General features: G+C 47.3%; 2 protein-coding genes across 2 annotated transcripts; both read left to right on the top strand.

Moving 5' to 3' along the window:
• Window positions 1–544: 544 nt before the first annotated feature.
• LOC135366296 (NPC1-like intracellular cholesterol transporter 1) lies at window positions 545–1,807 on the top strand. The gene has a single exon (XM_064598973.1). The coding sequence runs from the start codon at window positions 835–837 to the stop codon at window positions 1,636–1,638; it is 804 nt and encodes a 267-aa protein (XP_064455043.1). The 5' UTR covers window positions 545–834; the 3' UTR covers window positions 1,639–1,807.
• A 2,266-nt stretch (window positions 1,808–4,073) lies between these two features.
• On the top strand, window positions 4,074–23,448 carry LOC135367388 (uncharacterized). The gene is made up of 19 exons (XM_064600631.1): window positions 4,074–4,225; window positions 6,351–6,387; window positions 7,103–7,343; window positions 8,529–8,753; window positions 9,455–9,690; window positions 11,046–11,198; window positions 15,056–15,355; window positions 15,836–15,880; window positions 17,703–17,802; window positions 18,505–18,671; window positions 19,492–19,595; window positions 19,659–19,761; window positions 19,832–19,993; window positions 20,575–20,726; window positions 21,453–21,558; window positions 21,610–21,648; window positions 22,020–22,115; window positions 22,741–22,788; window positions 23,212–23,448. The coding sequence occupies exons 2-19, from the start codon at window positions 6,357–6,359 to the stop codon at window positions 23,298–23,300; spliced, it is 2,397 nt and encodes a 798-aa protein (XP_064456701.1). The 5' UTR covers window positions 4,074–4,225; window positions 6,351–6,356; the 3' UTR covers window positions 23,301–23,448.
• The last annotated feature ends 676 nt before the right edge of the window (window positions 23,449–24,124 follow it).

Raw genomic sequence — 24,124 nt, forward strand, 5'->3', positions numbered from 1 at the left:
CCAAAAAAACGGCACAAAGCAGCAGGTATGGGCGACAAAATGGCGCTGATGCAGGCTAGCTGGTGGATGAACTCCATAATGTAAAAGACTGAGACTGGGCGCACAGAGTCGTGTGTTGTGTGCCCAGACTGAGGATTTTACATAATGGAGCAGATATGGGCGTCACCCCAACCTACGAGATACTGGATACTGGGAATAACCAACGACTAGCGGAAGACCAAACATACCAGAGAAAGGCGTCCAAGTGGTTCGAGAATGTTTCCTACGTGTGTCTAAAAATCGCACTTTCGTGAAAACGCGGGCTAGCTTTGAGCTTCACTGTGTATGTCCGTGCATTTCGTGTAGCCCATTCTCAGGTTTGTTTCATCGTGGATTTCGTGACTATATATGCATGCTTTTACAAGTTTGCGAAAGCTACAAGCCTCGCAAAACATCGACGTAGTCTGAGCATTACAGAGCGAATGGACGTCGAAGAGGTAGAAGAATATACGGAGCAAAGAGTAACAACGGGCATCTTTTGAGAGGAAGAAGAAGAATAACAACAACGAATGTGGCAGATATAACCGCGCGCGTAAGCCTCTGAAACAGCGACACCCCTTCTGTCAGCATCACCGTGCAAAAGGGATTAGGTGAACCTCAACTTGAATGAAAGGCGGCACATTTGAGACCCTTATTTACGTTTGCATGGATTACTCACTCCGTAGCCTTGGGATCTCCCCACCAGTCGGACGTGCCATCGGCAAGCAACATCTCTAGGCGCGACCTTCAAGAAACTGGTAGGACGAGTACCTATTAAAGTATTTCCGCCCCCGATGCCTCGCGCGCAGTCCTTCAATGAGAACAAGACCTACTTTCACTATGTCTCGTCTCGTGTTCCTCGCTCTCGTTGTCTGCTTGGCATCTAATGCAGCCGCAAAATGTGTCATGCGGTCCACATGCGACAAGGATGAGACCAGGAGTGCCTGCGTTTTCGACGGCGAGGCTCAAACCCTCGCCACTGAAGAGAGTCGGAGTCATCTAGTGAACCTCTGCGGCGACATCTTCCCCGATCCCTACGCCGCTGTTTGTTGTTCGGATGACCAGGTTCAAGAATTTTCCGAACAGATAGAGTCAGCTGTCGTGCTCGGATTAAACAACTGCCCGGCTTGTGGAACTAACTTCCGGAATCTTATCTGCAACATGGTCTGCTCTCCAGAACAGCACGAGTTCATCGAGTTGTTGCGTACGGGTGTCAGTGATGACGGTGAAAAATTCGTGCAAGAGTTTAACTACCACGTCAACCCTGTTTTTGTGCGAGGAATGTTTAACGCGTGCGCAAATGCGAAAAGTAGGATTGCTTCTGTGCACCTTCTTAACTTCATGTGCGGTAGGTGGGGAAGCGATTGTACTGCCGAAAGGTGGTTGCAGTTCCTGGGCGCTACCCCTGACAACGGAGGACTGTCGCCCATGCAGATCAACTATGTGCAGTCGGAAAATGAGACGGTAACGGTGAACGGTACGGTGTATCGTCCCATGAATGTGCGGCCGTACAGGTGCGACACGGAGGATACCACGAAGACGTGTTCCTGCCAGCATTGCCCAGCGTCGTGTCCCGCAGAGAGCGACAAAAAGGAAAATGGAACGCTCGCTGGAGCCTAGGAAGAATAGGAGCATCGTGTTCTGTTGTTTCAGTTCTTATCTCTGTTCCGTCCAATCCTGTACATAGCCACTTCTATGCTCATCCATACAGTTTACGTGGTAGGGAGGTTTGAGGAACATACAGGCAATGGGCACGGAACCCAATAAAAGCCGAATATCTGCTCGGAAACTCATTGTTGTCATTTGTCTCAAAAATGAGTGATGAAAAAAAAAAACTGCCGCTCTCCAGCGAGATTTTTATTTTTATTACCTAGTCATATTGTGACCATATTACGTGACATCTTACTGAGCAAGATTCTGAGCCATATACCTTGGCAGAGCCTATGTAGCAGATGTGTTTGTGTCGCTGTCAAGCCTAGACACTCCGTCGCAGTAACCTTTCCGAGGGTCTTTGAAGCTCCGAAAATAAAGGAATAACTATCCAGCTCAGTTGACTCTCTCGTTCAAAAAAAAAAAAAAAAATATATATATATATATATATATATATGCAGGGTATAGTCGCTGACTTTTCACTTGGTATCCAGCAGTTCCACTCGTGAAGCGCTTTACAGCTTTAGCTATAACTACTTTTTTGTCCTGGGGAAACAGTAGGAAGTAGGATACGCCCTGGGCCGACTTCCGTGTGGAAAATGTGCCAGAAAACCTAGAGCGCTAACCTACTGGTCTTGAGCGTTAGATTTGAGCTTCTCAAAGCTGTCCTACTTGAGTGGCCTAGCGCAGTGTGAAAGACACAGCTCCGCTGAATGGAAGGCGAGCTCACGGTCTTCCTGCGGTGCTCGGGAGGTCCGCCTGTCAGCGTGGCGGCATGTTGCTCAGGCAGGGGGATCGTATGTCCTGGTCTCACTTCACAGGGAACTGTGCCGACATTTGTCTTTTTGCATTTGTCTTTTGCTCTAGCCCCTGCTCTCAGTTGTCCCGACCGGTCTCATGTTTGTCGGTATGGGTCTATAGACGACGACTAACGATTCTGTTCCAAGCTAACGTGGATTACGTCGCAGACCATGACCCGCTACGGTCAGAGGGGAGTACTTTAACGTAACTCTATCCACAGTCAACGACAACCGACTGGTAGCCGATAGAACAGTGTACTGACCACGCAGCAGAAGAAGCAGTCGACTGACTGGGCTATATATTATATTGTTCTGTTTTAGACTAATGTCAGCTGCTAGATGAAGGCCCAGTCACATTAACGTTTTTCTCGGCCGTGTTTTTAACTGAGCTAAAACGGGCCCATTGGAACCTACGGAGCTCGATTGCCTCCAGTTCTTTTTTTTTTTTCTTTGAAGCGAACGGACGACAAATTTTGTAGGGTGAAACCGACCTAACTCTAGCATCAGGCTATAGGTGCCTGGAAGCACGCTACCAGTGATTGCGTAAGAAACCACATTATCTTCATGAGGTGAAAAGAATGAGTTTGGGCACAACTACAGAGGGACAGCAAAAGTTTAATTTTATTTTCGCGAGGCAAGTTACATACAAAGAAGCATATAAGTCGTTTCTCTCACGTGTCTCAGACCTTTCACTTTATGGAGTTGTTCGTTAATTAATTGTTCGTTAATTTCCGGGCGTGTGAGGCCTACGTGTTTGTGTCGTCCCTACTTGTGGCCTGCCTTGGCAAATTCTCATCGTTTATGGAGCCATCCATACCCACAGTCACGTTATCCTACTTGGACAGTTATTGATGAGCGGCTGTGGGTGCAAGCGTAGGACCGTACAATCTTACTATTAAACAGTAACCAGTTTTTGCCACGTCAACTATACACCTTGTTTACCGTACGATGATTTCCCTCAATAACTCGCGCTCATCAAACAAGACAGCTATCCCTTTTTGCATCTCCTAAAAAGGAGCATGAAACAAACAACTACTACGACGATGTCTCATATACGCCCTCATATAATACCTCTGCAGTCCTACAGAGTATTTGTCATACAAGCATTTATATCCTGTTGACCTCATCTCACAGTTTCTACATGAGCGATGACTCATGTCAAGTACACTCTGGCCTCAGAAGAAAGCGTCCGTTATTTGGGAAACGTTGCTGATAGGGAGGTTAGATTAATCGAAAAAGAAAAGTCCGAACTCCAAAAAACAATTTTATTTTAGCGATTACGATTAGGGAGTCTCACTCTACCTCATGGTGCCACATCGCAGTGAGTAAAAAAAAAATTCTGCGAGAGGTTGCTAACAATTTAAAAACGAGGCCGTTAGTTGTTATCAAAATGAAAGTCAGTTTGCGTTCTACACGATCGTATGAGAGACGAAAACCTCACAGGATTGGACTGATGGGTCGATACCGTTCCATGGAAGGCTATACACACGGAAAACAAGTTCGACTATTGCCCCCATAAAAGTCAGCGACCAACGTTCACCAGTAACTTATGAGCGACTGAGTCAGAGAATCCCGGAACACCTCCCAGCATCAGACCGCCGTATATAGATTGGGGCGAATACTGTCCCTTCTTTATCAGGGTCTCCGATAGCGTCGGCCAGGTAACCCAAGGAATTGCCGTCTAAAGTCCCCCAACGCCTACCACAAAGGACTGAGGATTCTTCGCCGATAGTGGACCGTCTGTCTTCTGCACGAGAGTAAGTTTGGACTCGGAAAAATATTTTATATAGGTGTGTCTTGTACGTTTGAGAATGTACGTATAGGTTTCTCGTACGTTTTGTCTTTTTCTCTTTTTTTCCCCTGACAAAAGCGCTTCTCATTTAGAGCTTCCCTATTACCTAAGGCGGGGCACCGTTATGCAGTTATAAACATTCGGGTACAGTGGTTTCCTCGCTTAGAGTAAATGATTTTGTACGTGAGAATTCCACTGGAAGCTACATTGGTGATGGTGTATCGTTCGTTGTAATTGCCGGGCTAACACTTATGCGATTAATGTCTTTGACACCCATATCTTTTATTCGGTTATAACGTGACTTTATATGGACGGCAATTAACACCGGCCAAGATGCCGCAAAGGCCAACCAACAAATTCGGTGACAATAACGGAAGAAGTGTATTCGTGTCGTACAACACAACCTTACACAAGTGCGGTGTCGTGATATTGGCACGAGACGTTGTAAGGACGTGAAATGAGACATACATACGTCGCCGTTGATATATTCGTTATCGGTGCAAGCGATATTACCACACGGCATAGGTATGGGCGTAGCCTTATCTAGGCCTATGTATAACCGGGAACACGCTTTGTAAGCCTACCGCGTCACGCGGTCGGACGAACGAACGAACAATTGTACGGTGTTGTTTTGTAAACAGCTGATACTGATTAATATGCAAAGGGTTTATATCAACAGCAGGTGGTGACTGGCAAACCGAATACCCATGAACAGTAAACCGTCGTTATAACCAAGTCAGCGGTATCGGAAAAAAATTCGATATAACCGGCAGTTCGATAAAGGCACATGTTGCGCAAAAACTGTGACAGTAACGTCAGAATAACCATGTACAGTAAGCCCCATTAAGTATGTGAACCAAACCAGCCGCGTGGCCGAGACTAGGCTGTGACACGGTTCGAATCCCAGCACCGACTGTATTGTCTGAGGTTTTCCGGTAGGCTTTCTAGACGAATATCTGTACAGTTCTCTCTGAAGTCGGCCGAGGACGCATACTAACCCCTCTCTCCATCTGTACGTCGCTGATAGCCACAGTTGCTTCGCGGCGCCAACTCGAAATAAAAAAGTAAGCGAAGTCAATGAGATCGAAAAAATTCGATAAAAGCGACAATTGGACGAAAACGGAAGTTCGATAAAAGCATCGACGTCGGAGTAACAATGTGCGGCAAACCCCCGGTATAATGGCGAAGTTTAGTTGTATGTGTAAACAAATAAAGTAAATAACCGAGTCAACAGGATCGTGGAGGAAATTTTACAGAGCTGGATTTCGCTAAGAACGAAGGTAGTGACATCAAGGCCGTAACAGGAGAAGAAAAAAAGAGAGAACCGCGAACAAGTATTCGAGCAAGCAAAGAAACATTTGTGATGAGTAGTCTTTTAATTTTTGTGAAAAGAAACACTACGCGGTGTCAACTCACAGTACACGTCGAATAATCCGGTTCGAGACGCACGAATTTCAATCCAGATAGGGTTTTACCTCGAGTAAACGGCGAGTATTCGAAAAAGTAATTGCGTCATAACAGAGTTTTACTGGACATCTGCTGCAGTTCTTTCTAATGCATGTTCACGGAAGAATGAGTCAGCAAAAATGTAACCTCAAAAGGTCTCCTATTCAGTCTCGTGATTGTGCTGTCTCTCCCTGGGTTTTCTGGCAGACTATGAAGAAGGCACCTTTCTCTATCAACTCTACTAGTGCTTGAGGTAGTTGGTACATATTAACTTGAACTTCTATGAACCGGTATACGGTGTTTGTTCCGGCGTCCTAAGTTCAAGCTCCTCTCTCAACTCCATCGAAGACGCGCAGCCGCATAGCGACGCTAACATAGACTGTCCAGTGCTTATGCAATACGAAAAGAAAGATAGCGGGAAATTTATTAATGATAACCGATGGTACGGTCGTGTTGATGGAGCGCCCTATCGACTGTCCCAAGCCGCGTAGTCGTATAGTCTTCTTGCAGTAGTCGACCACGCTCAGGCGGGCAACGTCACGGCTATCGCAGGGATAGCTATCGGGATAGTTGCAATCCTCATTAGTTGATCGTTAAATGACATTCATTGAAGAGTGATTTCTCATCCAATTCCTTTTGTGCAGGACACAATGAAAACGGTTTTGACGCTGCTATGGCTTGGTAAGTAAAGCTGAAACTCCCTCCTTTGTTAAACAAATAAAACTAGCATCTAGCCATTGAAAATAGAATGAATCCGCCTCTCTTTAGGACATTTTGCGTAATATGTGCATCTCTTGTTTGCAAGTCAGGACGATGCTGGTGGTACGCCCCACTATGGGGCCAGAAGATTGTGCCTACGAGGTCACGCCTCATAAAGTTTTCTGATTGATTGAGTTTCCGAAGTCGTTTTGGTAATTACATTTCGCAGCGACGAGAAGCCGTTTAGTGAAAATATTTTGCATGGCGGTTCCCAATGGAGTGCTTCCAAAACTGTGAGTCGCAATGCGGCTCGAGAACTTGGGGGAAAAAGGGACAGCGACAGTAATCGCCACTTCCCGAATGAAGATCTTGAGTGTGGATCCTCCATCCCTTTGCCACGACATACTTATGCGCCTTACCGCTGTGGCGTCGACGAAAACAAGGTGCACATGGCGGCTCAACATAGAGCCGGAACTGGGAGTTGCTGCGTTCAAACTCTGCCTTCGGTTTTATAAATTGCGCTCTAACAAACAAGCTCACTTCAGTGAATAGGAACAGCCATTCCTGCTGGCACGCGTCTTTCTATTCACGCTCTGAAATGGTCGCGACGCTAGATTGAATTTTTTTTTTTTTACGGATCGCAGATTTTGGCTCCGTTCCGGGCAATGCTCCTTCCAATCTAATGCTCCTTTAACAGGTTGCCTCTTAGGACTGGGCCACAGCACACTTACCGGACCGGCGTTTGCCAGGAAATACAGAAACCTTTGTTTCGGTGAAGTGAGAGATGGTCACGTGATCAAAATGGGCCAGCGTCTCCCCTCCGGTTTCACGATCAGTAGCTTCTTGGACAAATTGGAAGTACTCGAAGAGAAGCTGGAGGAGAATCCAAAGGAGAAGTTCAAAGGAGCAGTTCAGGTGGCAGCGTACATAATAAAGACGTAAGTGTTACTTCCGCATCATTCTCAGGAACAACTTGACCGCAGTATGGCTATAGGGAAATCTCGTACAGTAGATCCCATCTTATTCGCGCAAATCACGTAAGAATGTCGTCAAACGTAACCGGTGGGTTTGTAAATTTGCGACTGGGAAAGTGACAGCTTAGTGTGACGGGGAACAGTTTTCATTGGCTGGTAAAATGGGCGACGTCTGGTGGGAAATGGTCCCCAATTTATCGAGCAACAGTGACCTAGGTTCCCGAAGAAGCTTGCTGCTCATGACGCATGACAAATAGCCGACACGCAGCCGACTAATTTCGCTTACACACGCAATTTTACTTTGGCGAGCAATGGTGGACACAGTGTTGCCCGTGATTTTCAATTTTCATTTTCTAAACAAAACTTTGAGCGCAATCGACGATTTCAGAAATCCCCAATGCTCCTTTCGCACGGTTTCATCCTGGTAGATAGAACCCGTGAAATCTCCACTCGCAATAACCGAGCAGCGTCCGAGAAATTTGCGAAAAAATAGACAATTTTAGTGCATCGTACGCTATCGGCTTTGCGTACGGATGGGATACCGTTGGGACTCGTGCGCATGCGCAAAACATAAAGAGAGCTACGCGCATTGCGCAGAACCACACCACGCTATCCCCTACGTACGCAGAGGCGATAGCGTACGATGTACTCAAACGCTCTAATGCGCCACAGAGCCTGATGCGCCATAACAGGAAACGCCGGATGTGGAACATCTCACTAATCTCTAGGGCTCGAGAGAGTTGACAATGTCGTCTCGTTTTTTGTTTTTTTTTCACGCGATTATTTGTGCGGGTTGCAGATGTTGTTGCGCATAGAGTCACTAAGTAGGGGTACAGAGTATCGCATTCTTTTTCCGTGCCGGAGCTGCCGTTCGGTGTCTGCGATTGGGCCGATCGTGTCACGTGGTTTCTCTTTCCAAGAATGGGCCGTCCATGTTGAGTCCTTTCGGTTTCATGAGTTGCGACATGGCTCGACTGCGCGCTGTTCTCCGGCGGAGAAGAGGGAGAGACTGAGCCGAGCCGGACCCAAGATGGTCGCTGCTCTGCTCCTTATCTAGTGACTCTAGTTTCCCACAAGCATTCCCGCGAAATCGCGATGACGATGGGATGAGGCGAAAATTGAGCTTACGCAGATTTTCCATCTCCAAAGGTTGTACTTCAACGATTACGTGTTCAGCGGCGCCACTATCAGAGAATTTACTCCTCACTCCGGACCTCTTCGAGATATCATCACCAAATTCCTGGCCAATATCAAGACCCCGGATGTAGACCCCGCAGAGCTTCTGGACGAGGATGATCTCTGCTTTCTGGTGCTCAGCCTCGCACATACTGTCAACACCACACTGGGACAGCAACCACCCTCCTACACCACAAAGTGAGTTACGCGGTGGTCCCGAGTGACACTACACCCGAGGGAGAAATTATTGTCTCGCTAATGGAAATGTTGTCAGCGGATGGTTCCGCAAACGTTTCATCTCTCACGGGGACCTTTTTCGGCTTTCACTGGAGCAATCGTTATCTGATAAACAAACCAGTTTCTGAGGCGATTGGCAATATATCGACTGAAGACCTCAACCCATGGTACAGCGACGTTCCGTCAGGGAAGCAACCAATTAAAGGGTAACCTAAGAACAGCAATTATGTCATACAACTGTGTCTACTCATGTCGTACAATGCAATGTACCATCAGTCTTTTTTTAAAAAAAGGTGTACTTTAACTCCTTTTTCTTGCCACATATATCACTCCCTTGTGGTGAGTACAATTACTCTCAAAAAGCAATCTCCTCAATCGCACGAGGGAATAACATTACTCCCTTACTCCCTACCAGGGAGTTATATTACTCTCCAGTAGGGAATTAGAGCGTAACCCCACTCCCTATAGGGAGTGAGGAGAATCCTTTTTGAGAGTAATTGTACTCTCCAAACGGGAGAGATATATGTGGCAAGAAAAAGGAGTTAAAGTACACCTTTTTTTAAAGAGTGCGCAACCCTGCTAGTATGTATGAGCGTTATAGGAAGTACAGAAAGAAGTGTTTATCTCACAAAAGCAGCTAGAGAATTTTGTATCCATTCCAGTGGAGACCAACCAGTGGACCAACAAACTCTTCCCCGCGAAGTGGGAGTTGTAAGCGTGACAAACTCCTTGTCAGATGCTGTTGCCATTGGAAGAACTCTGTTCGGCATCGCCTCCCTTCATAGCGGGGTTCAGGACAAGAGCGTCGCAGATATCATCGACGAACCGATCAAAGATGCTCAATCGGACGCCAACGAAAACAAAATTATCGACGCTGTCACTGCAACGACCATCGGAAGTGAGTCGTTTCGAAATGCCACGGCCCGCATAGAGCTCTGCAAACGCCGACGCACAAGGCAACGCCAGCACGAGTGAACAAAAAGGCGCTAGCCCCTCCTGTCACATATAATATATATATATATATATATATATATATATATATATGTTTGTAAGTGCTCAAACGTCGCCACGCCAGTACTGGACAGTTGTTTCGACCAATAAGGCCGAAACAGCTGTCCAGCACTGGCATGGCGCCGTTTCAGCAACAAACATATGCTATGCGTGCAGCCAAAGAGCTCCGGCCATTGTTTCCCATAATATATATATATATAACGGTCTTGCCAACTCTTGTATTATGTTCCCCGACAGCATCTCCTCTCAGAAATCGCTAGCGCTGTCCATCAGTTATCATTTGTTAGCAGATGTAGAGTGTACACAAGGCGTGTCAAGTTCGAGACAGAATGTATAACACTCAAACGCAACGTCGAAGCTTTTTGGGTTTAAGGGGGTTTACGTCGCGAGACAACTGAGTTTAATACGTACAAGCTTTCGTGTGGTGGACCACGCTTCGACAGGTACAAGAGAAGCCCAAACAAAGTCCTTCTGTGTCCCCGTATATGACGCGTATTTCAGCGCGAAGAACGCGCCGTAGTACGCTTGGTACAAAATTTCACGCGGAGAACCGGTTTCCAGCGCATGCTCGAGCGCGCTCGAGTGATAGCACCTGACTGAACCAGTTCAATGTGAACTCTTCGTCGTTTTTTATTATATATTTTTAATGACGGGTTAGCGCCGCGAATAACTATGGCTATGAACGACGTACAGCTGTGGACAGATGAAGAGAGCGGAGCAGGTAGGAATGGAGGTAGTATGCGTCCGGGTCCGACTTCAGGGGGAACTGTACCGACATTCGTCTGAAAGTCTTCAAAAAACCCAGGTGGTAAGACTCGAGACCTTCCAGTCCTCACCGTCAAAGAGCAAAAGAGCAGGACGTCTTGGCCATGTCGCCGGTAACCTTCGTCTTGCTTCCTGATCGCTTCTTCTCGCGTCGAAACGTCTTTCCCGTAGCGAGTAGACGCTTTTTCTTTTCTTTCTTCTGTATGTCTCGCATTACTGCATATTGCGCACGTACTAGCAGCGCCACGTGATTTTTTTCTCTCGGCGAGTTCCCAGTTTCCATGCGGTTTGACCCACGTGTTTTCGCCGGTATGCTTTACCTTCTTTGTCTTCAGTATTTGGCAACGCCGACGCCAGCGAATCGCGAGCAAGAGCGCTCTATGCGGGTCAGACTGCAGGAGTCCATGGCGTTGACTTCGGGTGTCCAGCGAGAAAGTTGCGTGGATGCTGGTTTAGACCAACGACCTTTACTTTCAGATATGATTGCCAGTTCCTTCTTAGAAGAAGAAATCGAAGTGGACTTTGGTCTCAGTGGGATCTGGAACGACAGCGGGTGTCATGTGGAGTACAGACTGCCTCGCAATGTCAGCATGACCGCCACCTCCGCCGAGATCCTCGGTGCTGTTGACGGTACGTACGAGAACAGATCATGTTCCATGGAGGCGCACAGAAACGTCGAGCTTTCTATGGTGCTAACCCAATCTAACCAATCCTAACAAAAACAACCACAAATACGTGTAGGTGGGAACCATAGAATCCGGAAAATGTGTACCTTGCACGTCTTGAGGGCAATCAAAGCGTCGTGGTCACGTTAAAACTACCTAGACTTATTTCTTTCGCACACTGGTGGAGATATTTCATTTATCGCTAATGGCGAATTCGGGTGGTCATTTCGGGGCAACTTTATTTGACAGATCCCGAGCACTCATATTCGCTCGGTCAAAGCGAAGCAATCTCGCTTGTTCGCGTGGCGCCTTCCGAGCGCCCGCAATTTGCTAGCTAGCACTTTTTTCGCCCTGCCTCCAAACGACCGAGCAGCGGGTTGCCCAACTGTATCCGTGTCGTCACATCCGCACTGCAACAGTGGCGAGTGCCCTCATTGGCCCGCACCTAGGAGTTCAAGTGGTTTAGCAGACGACGGAAACTGAAGACGGGCGACTGCGATGCCCCTAGCGTGACCCAAGCGTCTAAAACTGCTAGATTCCTGGCATTGATGTTCGGGTGACAACGGTCACGTGATCCAGCTCGGGCGCCAACCTAACAATTTCCGGGCGCTAGGCCGTGTCGCCATGAAACGACCATCCGAATTCGCCATAAGTTGCTGTCGATAAGCCTCACATTGCTTCGCTGCATATTGTATTTGCTGCATTGTATTGTATTGTATTGTATGGCATTTGCAGTTTTGCAGTGTGAGCGCAGAGCTGTAGTCCCGCCACCCAACGCTCCTATAGGGCGCCGCCCTCTGTTGTAACTATAGCCTCTTCTCACGCCGTCAGTGAGAGTTGAGAGAGTCAGAGAGATCATTGTTCGGACGCACATCTTCGCTGATATCACGAGGGTATGCGACTGAAGTAGAGATACGCTGTCACCATTACTAGCACGCTATCGAGGCCAATCTTAGTGAGTGCAAATAAAACTTTCATTCTAATTCCGCGTCCTGTAGTGGCTGGTCTTGTTGCACTAAAGTTTCGCCCGACGACCGCTTCGGTCCTGGAGCGCAGCAATTGCTTCCCAGGTCACATTACAGCATTTCGGAAGGGCTGGGACGCGTCTGACGCAATTGCTGAAGTGGCTACTATAGCCTGAAGCAAGCGAGAGAGTCCAATATGCGTTTGCTCTCGCTTTCTTCATTGATGTGAAGAAGGCATACGACTCGGTAACGCACACGGCATGTTTAGCTGAGCTCGAAGAAGCTCGAATCCCTGTCCGCCTGCTGGGATACCTCTGTGACCTTCTATCCGACAGAACGTTTCAAGTGTCCGTCCGCGGGTGCATTAGTTCCATGAAGAAGTTTGAGCGGGGAGTCCCACAGGGCAGCGTTCTATCACTTATACTATTCAACCTAATCATGGCTGTGGTCCGCCGTGGAATCCGCCCTTCATCTCACCATCTACGCGGACATCTGTCTCCGCATCGTGGGGACGAACAAGGAAAAAATTCGTGACACAGTTGATATTGCTTTGAACGGGCTCAGTGCGGCGCTGCTTGCGAGAGGGCTGGAAGCTTCTCCAGAAAAGTCAAAATGCATGGTTCGCATTCCCCATGGAAAGTACGTGGGCAAAGACTTTCCTAGCCTCAGCATTAATAACACTCCCATCACAATATGTGCGTCACGTAAATATCTTGGTGTCACCATCGACAGCGCATTACGCTGGTCTAAGCAAGTGAACCAGACTATCTGCAAGGGGAAGAAAACGCATAACTTGCTTCGTAGCATCAACGGTGAATCATGGGGCTGCAATGCGCGATCATTGCTCATCCTGCACAAAGCTCTCATCTTGTCACGCATTCTCTACGTAGCGTCGTACGTAGACCGTGCGCCTATACACAGTGGCAGGCCCTTGAACGTCTTCATCGCGCCGGAATAAGAACTGCGCTTGGTATACCTACCTTTTCTAGCGCCACCCAAACGTACCTGGAAGCTAAAGGAAAAGCCTGTCAGTGTCCACTCTGAGCTCAAAGGACTCCAGTTTCTGGACAGCGCGGCAACATCTTTCAACAAGCATTCTCTCTTCACGGATTCCGAACAAAGGACACACACATCCCTAGGGTGCCTGACTAGTGGGCTCGCCACTAGCTCTCTAGCCAGCAGTGGGGCACTTCCTCGGCTCCCAGCTAGTCCATCTACGCCGCTATGGCGGGAGTTCGTGCCCGCAACAACGCTTCACATCCCAGGTTTACGGAAGAAGAGTGAGTTCAGCTCCATGGTGGCCAGGATGGCGGCTGATAACCTGATAAGCGATGTCTACAACTCGCATACACTGGTATTCACAGATGGTCCATTGACGAGCGTACCAGAAGCACTACCAAATGCGTAGTACATCCCATCAATGAACGTGGCATGACAAGGGAAATCAGCTCGTTACCCTATATCATCCACGACGGCCGAACTCCTGGCCTTGTTAAACGCAGCTGCTGCGGTCCAAGTGACTGGAATAGTTAAGGCCGTTTTGCTTACGGACTCCAGAAGTGCCCTCTGTAACGTGATGAACCCTATGTGTGGTAGCATCCTGGCCCGCTGTATAAGGAGGTCGTGTGCCCAGCACATGCTAATCGGCTGTGATCTTGCTCTGCAGTGGATCCCGTCTCATGTCGGCATCAGAGGCAACGAACGAGCGGGCCAGCTAGCGTCCTCATGGCCGTTAAACAGCTCGTTGAAGTGCGTCATCCTGGCATACATGACATCATGCAAAATCACCGACCCTCTCTTCCCACGAAAGACCTTCCCCGGGTCATACAGACAATGCTCCATCGGCTACGCACGGGATCTGCGTTTACGAACTCGCAACTGTTCAAGATCGGCTCCAGCCATTTTTTTTTAACGTAAAGATGGGATTTCGTAGAACACTTTTGTACACCTCTATCCACTGTCCTGTGTGCACAAGAAAAAAAAATCACAAAGGTTTCTTCCGGGTGTCGCGTCTTCGCCAGGAGTTCGGAAGAACGAAAAGAGCGATAAAAGCGAATTCCACCTCGCTTCACGCTTAATTATTTTTCTCGGCAACGAATTGACATGGCGAACTGAAACAACGTCACCTAGAGATATCGGCCAACAACATATAGTTCTTGAAGAAAATCTGAGACCTCGTCCGGACCAGCCTGCTTGATATTACGTGGAATCACCCACCATAAGGAACGCTTCCAGGAGCTTGAACGACGGGGGAAGGGCAGCGCCCATGCTGCTTTGAAATGCGTTGTGCCATGTGTGTGTACGTTGTTTGTGGTGCGAGGAAGGTGTTCCTCAGTAATATTCTTGCTGTCCCACATTTGAATGATAAACATTGGATCTTCGCTTCTTCCAAATCTGCCTAGTATAGTTTGCGGCTCTATTACGGCTCGGGGCATATCAAATAATCTACAAGCCTGCTCAGACTACCCTGCCTCTGTCTCTCAGCTCCCATGGCTTATAATGGCTACGATAATGGTGTTCCATGCCGAGACTGCGAGGTGACCCGGGTTCGAATGCGGGTGCCGGCTGTTTCCTGTCAAGTCTGCACGGGATGCACGATAGCCTCTGCAATATAGTCGTGACGTTGCCCGCATAAGCGTGGCTGTTCCACCTTCCGCTTAACGAGTCAACTAAACTGTGATTTGTTCTTATTTGCTAAATCGTAATCAGCAAATTTGGTATGGAACCGTAAGCTGCTCATACTTACAGTAACGTCGTGGCATTCATAAAATTGGAACCCGGTGAAACCTGTATAGCGTCGACAGGCCCATCTGCGGAGAACGCTGCTTGATGTTTGTACACTTCTGTTGCTTTTCAGGCTACATCATCGGCAAGACCCTCGGAGTGAACGGTGTACAGAAGGAATGGAAGTTGAGCACTCTCCTCCGAGCGTATTACAGTTCCTCTGGGCTTACTACTATTCCAGTCGGAGACGTGCTCACTTTCTGCCAGCGGCGCGCCCTCTTTCAGAAGTATAACAATGAGCAACTACAGAAGCCGTTAGGGTACATGGTACTCGCTGCAAAGTACAAGTTTGGAGTAGCTAACCCCCAGGAACACTTGGGAAAGCTCCGGCAGGCTTTGAGCAAACTTGACAGCAAGCTTAGCGAAGCTTCGGGTGAGTTTTAACTCCTCCATTGTTTGGTCAATGACGGCGGCTTTGCATATGGAACTTTGGGGAGGGGGGTGAACGTTAGATGACATCACACGGTTACCCCCAATATCACTTTTCGTATAATTATAATTTTCGAGTTATTTCGCTGGTCTGCATTGTACTCCTTGCATGTGAGCGTGCATCGTCGCTAGGACTGACCAGCGGTACGAGACCTCAAACCTACTTGCTTAACTGCAAGAACATTAATTAATACCGTACCATACAACGCCCCGGATAATGCCGCTTTCCCACGCAGAGGGAAATGTTATTTGCGCTAGACATTCGTTGCACTAGGTTAAATTCACAAAAAGTGGGAGAAGCCAGCCACACGATGTTTCTTCGTTTTATTTCCACTTCCATAGGAAACGAGAACCAGATGCAAAAGTGCCCTGAAGAGGCACGTCATTATGCTTTTTGTATTATTTCATCTATGTTATCTTTCAGGTTATCCAGGCGACGTTTGTGGCACGACATTCCGCGAGGACGAACGTAAGTTGCTTTGAAAATGAAAACCCGATTCAATTAAGGGGACAGTTAATGCTCCATGCACGGGTCCCTACTTTATTCCGGCTGGGATCTACGCGGTTTGGAATTCCCGCGCGGAGAGACGCGACGTCATGTGTGACCAAACAGGGGGCGCTCCTGTTCAGTCGCTCTGCGTAGTGCATGGTTTCCTCTATATGCAAAAGAAAACCGCACACTTCTAGGTGCTTTCTATGAGCCGTAGCTGCCGTACACGCCAGGCAAGGTTCTCGCCAGCGCTGCGAGAATCGCTGCTGTCTAGCACCAGCCACAATGTCACCTGAGAGTTTTGCACTATTTGGGACTGCTAAAAGAATTTCCGTAAAAATTGGCGATAGTTTTGTGAGGGCCGAACAGAGCCACTGGATCGTTTCGCGTGGAATCGCCCAGGTCGAGCCCCTTTTTTAGGCTACTCTGAATGGCAAGACCCCCTTTTAGTACACGGCACTGGTCGCTCCTGCTGCTGCGACAGGTGCTGCAGTATGCGGTGTAAATAGTTCTCATGTAATTTGGATTGCAGTCGTCGGTCGCGGTACGGCACAACTCTTGGGAACTGTATCAGGGACTCGGACAAAGGTGCCTGTCAGCGTTTGTTCGTGTTTTGTCTCCGTTTAAAGGGACGGTTTCATCCAGAAACGCACCTATGAAACCGATACCACTATGTATTGCATCGGCCGTCAATCTGCTTGGCTCATTTTCTCGTCCGAAAAAGTGCTTAGATAAGATATTAAATGAACTAATTTTTAAAGATGAGCGCCGCTTCCGCAGCTGCTGAGGCTTCGGCGGGAAGACATTAGCGTGACGTCACTCACTAAGAGGAGGAGTGAGAGGGCATCGCTCTGAGGAGAGAGGCGCCGAACAGACGCCCGCACCGAGGCATCTCTTTTCTCGGGGCCGTGGTCTGCTCGGTGGGTAGGAATTGACGCATTTTGCCAGACAGGGAATTCCGGCATAGAACTCCGGATTTTCGATGCCGCGGTGAATGATCAACGAAGAATATAATGACACCCGAGTCTCCAAATGGACTGGAATGAATGCGACCGTCCCTTTAAGTTTCAAGCTTTGACGCGGTTTAGGACGAAATTCCGCGCTTTCGAAGGTAACGCTAACGGTCACCATTAGCGCGCGCTACAAAGTGCTACCGTTCCCACAACATTTCCTATATGCTTGTGAGTCTTGTGTTAGTGCCGTCCTTCTGTTTGTGGTCATCCTTTTGCACTATGGAGGTTGTTCACCAGATGGCCTGCATCTGCACCATACTGTTAGTAGTGGATACAGTGCACCAGTGATTTATCCAAACCCCCAATACCCCCGAAATGTTTGGCGCCACCCCTAACTTTTTGCGTGTGCACTCCCCTACAGGGTGGGAGCCTCGCTATTTCAGCTGTAATGACATGTCGGTAAATTATTACATGTATGTTGAATTCTCTCAATGAAACTTAGGTTATTAGAATTTTAGGTTCTCTTTCTCAGCAGATGGAAGTCGTCTGAAGCACCTAAAGTAACCTTTATAGTTTCCCACTTCCTTTATCATTGCTGGTCTGCACTTCTCCCGTTAGCCTTGTCTCTGCTCATAGACGAACTTGTTGGCGGCAGTAGGAAGAAAAAAAAAAAAAAGGAGAGACCTCCCAATAGGCGCACCCAGTGATTTATCCACCACACCCCTAACACTCCCCAAAGATGTCACAACACCCCCCGTGCAAGAAGTGCAGTCATCCTATGCCTTCATATCCAACATATCCGATGTCTTAGCGGACGATGGTTCTAACTCCTCACTCTTTTCACGCAGCCAAGTGTGACACTCCAACAGATCTGTTTGTGGTGCTGGATACAAACATGAACACTGTGGACAACCAACAGAAACGGGACCTCCAAAGTGTGCTGCTCGAGTATGCTCCCTCTGTATTCCTCTTATATATATTGCATTTACACGCATTACAAGGAGACAAGAAATGAGGGAAAACAAGGGTGTTCTCTCTGTATGCCCCAGTTCAAAAGCTGCCACAGTAGATAGCGGATCGACTTTGTTTTTTTGTACTCTGGACACAGGTCGGTCTAGTTCGAGGATCTTTGTCGGGACCCAGTCTGGCCAACGATTTTGTCAGTCTTTCTTTTGCCATCTCGTGGTCCCAAGCACCACAACATGAGGGAACTGACGTTCTGAGGCTGCATCCTTCACCACAACATATTTGCCCAATATTGGCTGGACACTGGCAATACTGGCTCAATCTTGCTCTTCAAGTGGACAAATACTGTCAATATACAGCCAATATTGAGGGGAACATATTGCGCTGCTTGTGTTGTTCTCTTTCATATAATGGGACCGGTTGAAAGGTCCACGTTATATATCGGTCAAGGGCCGTGTCATTGCCGCGCCGAATTCTATGCAACTAGGTCGGGCTTGGATCCCGTAAGTCTTCGTGACTTCGGGAGGGTAGAGATATCCTGGCCAGTGCAATGCTCTGGCAGATCCCTGTTGCAAGCTGAGTCTCCACCGTAAAAGGTAGTGGAGTTGGGTAATATAACGTGGATACAATGAAGTGCACGTACACGAATGCGAATTGTTGCTCATCTGATCGCTGCTGTCACAGGACGCTGTTGGGTCAGTTGAACTTCCAGCGTAACATCAGCAACGTCAGGGTGTTCGCCAGCAAGAGACACGGGAGACAAGAGCTTCTGGAGATTCTTCCAGCTAGCGGTTCCAGTAGCTGCGCTGGCTGCGTTGCGCGGTACCTCAATCTCAGGAACCTAGACATCAGTAAGTAAAGACCACATCTGCATGCAGAACCTTGAAGATACTGTACTAGATGCTGTCAGATTTTTAGCAATAGCCGACTACGAAAACGGTTTGTACTTAGGACGTGACTTTTTTCTGCTTCCGAGTTGGCAAACAGTAACACACGCAAGAAGGTTTCCTTGTCCAACAAGTGCAGCAAAACTACTAGGGTCCGACATTTTCCCGAAAACATCGTTTCACCCGATTTCGAAACTCTTTTGGCGGTTTGATTTTATCCTATACTGTAATTAATTTCTCACTTTGCAATCGCAGTGGATATAGCTGGCTGGAAGGTGGTGGGGGGGGATATGATTATTGTGAAGAATAGCGAAGGGGAAAGGTTAGCCACGCACGAGTTGGCTTGAAGGAGGTGAGCTGGAATACTACCGTGGGCTGTGCTGTCTCTCTGTCTCGTCACCCCCTTAGATTTCCCGCAGACACAGTCTCCCCCGAAATCGGTCCCGGACGCGTGTTAAGCCTCCATCTGTACGCTAACACTGCAGTTTAGAAAAGTCACTCGTCTGAACATGTACACAGATACAAACGCATTTTCTTTTCTTTTTTTTTTTCATACAGGCGTCTTGTAGATGTGGTAAGACGTTGTATACTCCAGCCCGACAACTGGCGAATTTATAGGTTATCGAAAAGCTCATTTCATTGTAGGTTTGGTCGACCTGTCTGTAATTTTGCGACCATCCTTGTTGGACTCTAATTGTATAGTAGGGGATAAATAATGTTTACTGTTGTGCCACGCATAGCCCCTATAACGATGCTGCAGTATACAAGCACACTTTGATTTCAGACGCGGTTGGTGCAGACAGTGTGTACGATGTGCTGTACTCACTGAATGGCACCCTTCGAGCATACAAAGAATCTTCACGTTATGAAAACGGAGTGCCCAGCAAGGTATCTTAATCTTAATCAAAATCATAAGGGAACCGTCTTCAAGCGGAAATTCAATTTCTGCAGGTTGTGCTGTATATCAACCTTGAGGAGCAAGGCTCGAGAAACTATCGTGGCTCAGAAAATCAAATCGCTTCTGCAGCCAACGTGCTCAGCAACGGACACCCCGGTATGCTTTTTAGCCTCATCCTGATGTTTTCTCCTACTGTACACCGCTGTTAACATTATGTGCATTTCAGATGTCAAGAAGTATGCGGTGGGATACAAAGACAACCTGAATGCACTCAATAACGCATTTCACATAGTCGACATCAGCAGCGTAGGAACGGGAGAACAGTTGTCCTTGGAGAGCTTACGCAACAACCTCGAGCTCAGGAACCTCTATAAGTCTGTCTGTCGGGGTGAGAGAAATCAATCTGTTGTAGCCGTAGGGTTTAGTTGATGTATAATTTGGAATCGCAGATCTTCAGCAGAGACATACCTCGTTTATTTCATGTCTACGCACAAGTTCAGTTTTGTGCTCTTCTTTTCAGCGCAGCTTGGGAGGGTTCTTTCACACTTACGGTTTTTGTGCCGTGGTTTGTGCTAGTCAAACTGCAAATCGAGTAGAACTTGCAACAAGCAGTGAAAGTTTCTTATAGGCTCTGCTTCCCCCCCCCCCCCATTTAAAAAAAAAAAGAAAAGAGAAATTAAACGTACCATAGCTGCACGTGGGTGGGAATGTCCTCTCTAGGTTCCAGAAACACTGTCACTCGACATAAGAAGACGTGATATCGCGTTTATTTGCGTTATTGCCATGTGCCTAAATGGTGCACGCGTAGTCCACTCCGCCACCTGCAGCCTCCGATGTTGGCAACTGAACTGCTGCGTAAGATACAATAGTTCTTATATTTGCTGTACCGTTGAAAGCACTTTGCCTGTCACGGGGCTGGATTGGGAAATGTTGTACTGTACCGAACTCCGCCCCGTTTTCTTTTTCTAGATCCCGCTGCTTTGCAATATGAACACTGCCTACCTTACGGTAAGAGAGATGAAGCAAGTGCTGTCTTTGATGGGTACGTCACTCCGGAGACAGTGCAGTACTGGTCCTATAGCCCTTGGTACTTTTCGGCAAGCAACTATCTTCAAGTAAAGGTACAGCAACGGACTCTTTTGTTGGCCATGTGGTTCCCACTTTATATTCTGCATCCAATTGATGTTTAATACAACAAAGTGAAGGAAGGAGCTACTCTCAACTCTGCAGCACATACTGAGGTAGCTAGGAGTCTGTACGCAGAGTATCCCCCTGGAAAAAATCGTACCGCACGATTGTGCTCACGGAGTCGTTTATGAAAATTTTTTGTCACAAAATCACCGTTTCGGCGTTCTGCGATGGAAAACGTTTTGGTGTCACCACGATCCTATACAAAACAGTAACTATTGAAAAGTACTCGTGTTTGATGGACATGCCGTCCCCCTCTACGTCACACCGCCACCACCAGGTAGTGCCCCTCTTTTAGGCTCCTCCCAATGTCCAGACACTCCTTTCAATACTCCGTAGAGATAATCACGGGTTCGTCATGACTCGTGGGATGTGCTTGTCGTTGCGCTCGCCTGAACCACTTTGACGCTTGTCACCCAGCGCGGCTACCGTGCTGATACTGCGCTCGCCTTTAGCTACTGCGTGGAAACCACAGAAAGCTAGGCTGAAATTGGGGGTCACACCACATCCAGTTTTTGGTTCCACTCTTCCCTGGGCAACTTTTTCGGAAGGAGTGTCGCTTTTCAGGAGACATTAGAGGTGCTCACCTGCACCTCCGCATTAACTTCTGTCTGTGGTACATTTCACGAGTACAGTATCTTTCGTTCTCCAATTTGCAGTTCTCAGCTGGGACGAACGGTCACATCAAGGTCTGCGACGTGGCCAACAAAATTCAAAATGATGACAGGTTCACTGGCTTGCGGTGTCTAGAAACAAACAACAATGGTAATTATCTGGCTCTGTCGGTTCCCCCTCTTAAACGTGCCTCTTTTCCAGTGAAAACCGTCATCTTCAATGCTTCCAGTCCTTGTAGAAGTGAGTGACTTCACCATGTACCCTTCCTCATGAAATCAATTCAAGTCGTGCTCCGATACGTAGCACTGAATACTTTCTTGCATGATTTAAGCTTATAATTATCTTTATTTTAAATATTGATTTTGTTATCAAATTGGGGGACCTCGAAATCCACAGTCCTTGTGATAACACTCATGTAGCCTCATTAATTAATTCATACTACGACTACACAGCAAGTTGTAGTCATAACCTCCCTAGCAAAATTAATGTGTCATTACATTATTGTTATGTCTACATATTTTGGATTGTGTGGAACATGCTAAGATGCAATAATACATATTCCGTGAGATACGCCTTTTGTTATTAAACTGCGATACGTAAATGTTTTCCAGGTGGCTCAAGAGCTTGCGAGCCCTTGAAGTATGCCGTTATCGGCAAGAGGCAAGATCGAGCTGTGGCACAGGCACATACAGGCATAGTCTGTGAAGGTATCATTTCACCACTGGTCAAGTACAAGATGACCAAAGATAAAGTTTAAATTGTTTCTTTGTCTCATGCAATGTCCATTTTTCTTTCGACAGCCAAGGCTGGCAAAGGGTCTCGTTTTCTGCTTTAATTTGAATAGCAAAGACCTCATTATCTATTCTCGCAACAAGGATGAGTCTATAATTTTGGAGTTACATCAATATCTAGTGGCGAAAATTGCTGGCCACCAGTGTCACGCACAAGCAGCATTACCAAATTAACTTCGGCAACCTGTCCCTGAGCTCGGGGGAAAGATGGGGAAAGACATATGTTGCCCAACCTCAAGTATGCACTAGCTCACTTCCAAATTATTTCTGTGGTTTACCGTGGAATTGTTTGCAAGCTGAGCTCGTGAAAGTGCATCCGGTAATGTCATGGGAGGAAATTTTTGGGCCGTATTGCCCATAGAAATAATGAGATGCCTCGAAGATTTTACCACTCGAATTAACGCTGAAAAAAAGACACCGTGCTTGACCACCAAAAGTTAAGCTCCGAGCAGACATTGCAGGAGGTAAAAGAGCAATCCTTTATCTCTGGCAACCCTGTACGATGTCGTGCAACCACTCAGAAAACTTTTCCGTCTTCCAGGTCTCTGTCGGAACCAGCAGCAGATAAAGTTCTTAGTGAACCACGAAGGTAAAAAAAAAAAAAAAAAGAATCAGAGGGATGCAATGAATGCCGTATAAAAGAATGCATATCATGCAGACTGCACAATAATTTTTATAGAATCACTCCAAATTCCTCCAAAATGTTTTGTCCATAACAAAGATACGTAATTATTAGCTAGCATTTTGGGTCTGAATTTCAGAACAAAACATTTGGGGGAGGATGTATAGGGAGGACAAAAGCTTACAGAACACAGTCATTCCCATACCAAGCGGACACCCATTTGAAGGGTGCTGAACCAGTTAGTCCCTGGATGCTTCAATAATTACCTTAATGGGATGACAGTAACCCAGGGATTCTCTACACCATGTTCCATAAACTTTTGTCCAGTTCTGAGAACTGAAAAGACATCCACGCTTGCCAGCTGATGATGACATTGCGTTTATCTTGCAGGGATGTACTGTGGGGGAATGTTGTCCGCAGTCTTTTCACCTGTCACGCTCCTGGTGACGTTGATAGCCACCTTGAAGAGTATGAGCTAGCAACTCAGTTTGCAACAGTGGACAGCTTTCAACTTGACCACCAACTGCCAACGTCAACATTTCATCACACCAAGTGTTCAAACCACATCATCATCAAAATCTGAGTCATATCCACATTTTTTTTAAATAAATAAAGTTAAGACAGTCACTTGTGCTCCGCTTTTTTCTCCCATCCCACGAAGCAACTGTGGCTACAAGCAGTGTACAGACAGACAGACACGACGTTCTGCCACAGAGGGCCTATTTTGGAAGCCATATTACTACAGTAGAATCTCGATTATACGATCACGGATGATACGAATTCTTTTCCGGTCCCGGCCGGAATGCCTATTCTTCCCATGTATTAGAGTTCGGATGATACGAACGCATTATCTTGCCTTTAGGGACCCAAGCAGCACAACGTACTGAAAGTCGAGTGCAATAGGGGTGGACGGATAGGTGGAAGGCCTTGAACAGACTCGTGAAACTAAAGAACATTGATAAGACACATACCGGCCAGCCCCATTGCACTCGACTTTCAGTACATAGTGCTGCTTGGGGATGATCATATGAGCCGAGGATGCGACAGAGGTCGTTCCCCCGTGACGCGAGAGCGCGCGAGTCATGCTGCTGCGTCTTTCGAAAAGGGAGGGCGATCCTCACCACGAACACCCTTACATCATGTAGCACAATGCAAGCAATGACTTTCCTTTTGGTGGTGGTGGTGGAGATAAGATCAAAGGGATTGAACGGCCCGGAACCTTATCACCTTATCTCTGTTTTGACCTTTTTACCCTCCTCGCAACAATAAACCGCGAAGCTGCGTGACATCGCTCTGGCGGAAA

This window comes from Ornithodoros turicata, chromosome 8 (genome assembly GCF_037126465.1).
Source record: "Ornithodoros turicata isolate Travis chromosome 8, ASM3712646v1, whole genome shotgun sequence".
NCBI lineage: Eukaryota > Metazoa > Arthropoda > Arachnida > Ixodida > Argasidae > Ornithodoros > Ornithodoros turicata.

Excerpts from the sequence above, each read along its gene's own strand:
- LOC135366296 (XM_064598973.1), top strand. The coding sequence starts at position 835 with ATGAGAACAAGACCTACTTTCACTATGTCTCGTCTCGTGTTCCTCGCT.
- LOC135367388 (XM_064600631.1), top strand. The coding sequence starts at position 6,357 with ATGAAAACGGTTTTGACGCTGCTATGGCTTG. Across the intron at positions 17,803-18,504 it reads CTCCAAAGTGTGCTGCTCGA|GACGCTGTTGGGTCAGTTGA; the intron begins GTATGCTCCCTC and ends CTGCTGTCACAG. Across the intron at positions 22,789-23,211 it reads GTTCTTAGTGAACCACGAAG|GGATGTACTGTGGGGGAATG; the intron begins GTAAAAAAAAAA and ends TTTATCTTGCAG.